At 36.0% G+C, this 3577-nt stretch overlaps 1 protein-coding gene across 1 annotated transcript; it reads left to right on the top strand.

Annotated features, from left to right (window-relative positions):
- Positions 1–557: 557 nt before the first annotated feature.
- On the top strand, positions 558–2893 carry LOC147066813 (uncharacterized). The gene is made up of 2 exons (XM_085954258.1): positions 558–654; positions 2105–2893. Exons 1-2 carry the CDS (start codon positions 603–605, stop codon positions 2467–2469), a joined length of 417 nt encoding a protein of 138 aa, XP_085810384.1. The 5' UTR covers positions 558–602; the 3' UTR covers positions 2470–2893.
- The last annotated feature ends 684 nt before the right edge of the window (positions 2894–3577 follow it).

The following is a 3577-nucleotide window of genomic DNA, read 5'->3' as shown; positions in this document are numbered from 1 at the left end:
ACTAAGGCTGCAATGTGTAAATAGTGTTAGTTTTTAAAATTCAATTAAATCCTGCATAATTTATCTTCTGTCTATAAAATATCTAAAACTATGCCGTTCAACCATACATTTAATTAAACCATATTTTTATTGATTATGGGGTTTGGTTCGGCTGAGTTGAATTAATTTTAAAAATCTAACCAACACCATCTGTAATATTATGTTTTCTTAATTCAACGAAAACAAATAACTTAAATAAGTATGACTGAAAAAGTGTGCACTATTTTTGTCGAATTGCCCATCGCATATATCGCTATTATAGTTTGGTTAGGCAGGGTATAGTTGAATTTTAAAGTCGAACCGGCACCATCTGCAAATTGTATTATTAGTTCAATGAAAACAAAATAATGTATGATAAAAATGACTGATAAAGTTTAGTGTGCACTATTTATGCGGAATCTTAACAACCTACGTCCACCCCTCGCACTGGCGAACCCTTGCCCAAGAGTGTATGTGGGATTAATATCTATAATTAATATTAATGAATTACTATTCTTTTACCAAATTTACAGATGTGCAGTGATCAAGCCAACAGGACCTCATTGAGACTTTTTCCAAACACAATGGCTTACACGTTCGAGCTTAAACAGTGCTGGATGGGCCTCGTTTGGAGAGGTATATGTGACATCATCATAATATTTGTAATAGTCCTCGCAACTTTACCTGCACGAAGTAGATATACACTATACAGAATGAAGAATAAAGAAGTGTAGACTGTTTGGTTTTGATTTTTTTTAATCAATGAGATAGACAACAGTTGGATCCAGGCGCACGTCTCTCTACCCACACCCCACCTCACCACTACATCGTTGCTACTTTAGATACCACTGTACATAGTGAACAATTTTTCTTGTCACTTTGAAATCATTCGTGATATCGAGATGAACTCTACTCTACTATTAGTACGAACAATGTAGTCCATACGATACTTATGCAAATTTCCTTAAGGCCATGCATTAGTTGAGGCACGGTCTAAAAAGATCGTTGCTAGGCGATGTGCGGATTGCGGGTCGCGGGTGAAAATGACGCCTGTCAAACGAAATATTATTTCTCATATAAATCCAACATACGTCCATTTTATGTTCTGTTTATTATTCTATTAGTATCAATAATAATATATTCATTGACATGTTTGCTTTTTAAAGTAAATGGGTAAAGTTTTTAGTCATCTTTACACGATTTTAAAATTAATTGGCCCGTCGCCATCACGCAGCAAAGTGACGTGCGTCCGACTCCACGTTTTCTCAATGAATGCGAAGCAAGTACAAATTTTCGTCGCGCGTACAGTTGAACATTATTTGGCGTTTCACTGATGCGTCACCTTAATATCGGCCTAGTAGTTTTTCTAATGAAATAAATTTAATAGGTAGGCGGTAAAACAACAAAAAATCACAAACAACTAAGTACCTATAGTGTGCGCTTATGTATCAGGCAAATAATTTGTATACGTATACATATTATTTCACTGACACTGATCCAATGAACAAACAAAATACAGGACGTATTTAAGATGTGATTATCATTGTTTTAGATTTAAAACGACTCGCTTATTTGATTTAACTTATGCTGAGATCATAATCGTACCTATCGATTTAATGAGTGAAGATATCTCTTTGGGTAGAAAATTTCTGAAAGCTTGTTTTTGTTTTCACGCCTATACTTAAAAGTCTACATTGAAAATCTATTGGTAGGTATAACGTCGGTCCCAAAAGTTATTGTGCAGTCAACTGATGTTTCCCACATGCATCAAGACATGTCTTGACATTTAAAAAACTTTCTGCTGGGTATCCGGTGAGATTTGTTGAATATGGGTGGTGATTGTTACCTGTAACTCATCAACTCAGAATATTAAAGCAAACATTAGATAGTTGCACCAATTTGTGTAGTAGGTAGATATGCATTTTGTTATCTTGTGTCATTACAATTGGGAAACACATTGATTTGTTTTGCCCTAAAATATTTGACGATGCATTCAAGTCAGCCCTTTTAAGTATCAGCCAAGACATAATGAATCAGACTAATAAGTAGTAATGTGTCCAAGATACAGTTTCAAACATTTCCGTAGGTCGCAGTAACAACTCTCTGCACTATGACGAGTGCCATGCTGAGATTGAAGAGTCCCTCATGCGTCTATGCTTCGCTAGAAACACCGGTGAAAACTTCGTGTTGTTCAAGAAATGTCGGAAAGGCAACAGAAACTTCGTGATGGGGCACAACGCCACCATGCGGCAGACGAAATTGAGTCTCTCTATCATAGTGGAATCTTTGGAACCCGCCGCCATTGACAGGTTGCTAGTGAAGGCTTACCGCGCTTCTTTACCCCAATACGAAGAAAATGAATCTGATGACATAGGCATGAAGATTGATTTTTCTTGCCCGGCTGCTATAGATTGGGGTTGCGACAGAGTATTCGAGTACAAAGTCAACTAGGGTGGTCGAAATATATTCGTTCGATAAGCTATTAAACGTATATTGGGAGATGAAAATTTCAAAACTTGACATTAGATGAACGACGAAGACATATTTTTACCACCCGCGTTATTACATTATTTTGCACTTATCGGCAGTGCCGGCTAAGGGGCTAAGCGCTTGGCCACAGTGACGGGCGGGCAACGGCGCGGCGGCGTCTTGAGAAACTCAAACGTATAACCATGTGTATTATGCCCCAAAAAAGACACTCTCTAGGAACATTTCACACACGGTTATACGTTTGAGTTGCGAAAGTCGCCGCCGAGCGCAAGTAATGTAAATGTAATGTCTTTTTGTGTTAAGTATGTAAAATTATACGTTTCTTATAAGTGGAAATTTAAAATGAATTTTATAATGTTTCAAAATTTTAATAAAAACATATTAGAATAAAATTTTGACCTCTTTTTTACTAAGTCATATTTACAAACGATTATGAACTATATTTAAGCACATACTAATATGTGATAGATTCATCTATATAATTATATAGATGAATCTATGGAAAGATTAATGGGAGAATTGATGCAACGGCATATTCCATTGAATCACAAGACGTACTACTCACTTCATCAAGAAGTTCCAAATTCTTGTTATTTGTTATCCAAACACACGTATATTTTTTAAAATTTGAGTAGGTACCTTGTGACTGCTTGTTACAGAGTGTACATTCCACAAGAGTCCTCAAAATCAGTCAGTGCCTGGGGCTTTTATGTATCTTAACTACAAGAGTCCTCAAAATCAGTCAGTGCCTTGGGCTTTTATGTATCTTAAACCGAAACTGGATGGATGAATAAATATATATATAGAATCCAGGCTTGAAATCTCAAAACCAGAATCACAATTTTGTAAAAACCCACTCAGTTCCATTATTTTTGACTCGAGCAACGCCGGGTATAATGTAGTGAAAGAAGTTGCCGGTATAAACTATTTAAGGGCCCACATGCTCAGCCTAGGTAAAAATGGAGCTTTTATGATAGTTTCAGAGCATAACCTTGGACATTCCTTAAACGTTGTAGATAATCTATTTATATAATTTTGAAGCCTTATTATCCTTTATATTTATTTTAAA

This window comes from Rhyacophila brunnea, unplaced genomic scaffold, assembly GCF_057557595.1.
Source record: "Rhyacophila brunnea isolate RB1 unplaced genomic scaffold, BYU_Rbru_1.0 scaffold_4, whole genome shotgun sequence".
Lineage (NCBI taxonomy): Eukaryota > Metazoa > Arthropoda > Insecta > Trichoptera > Rhyacophilidae > Rhyacophila > Rhyacophila brunnea.
This window is presented reverse-complemented; position numbering and strand designations above follow the sequence as displayed.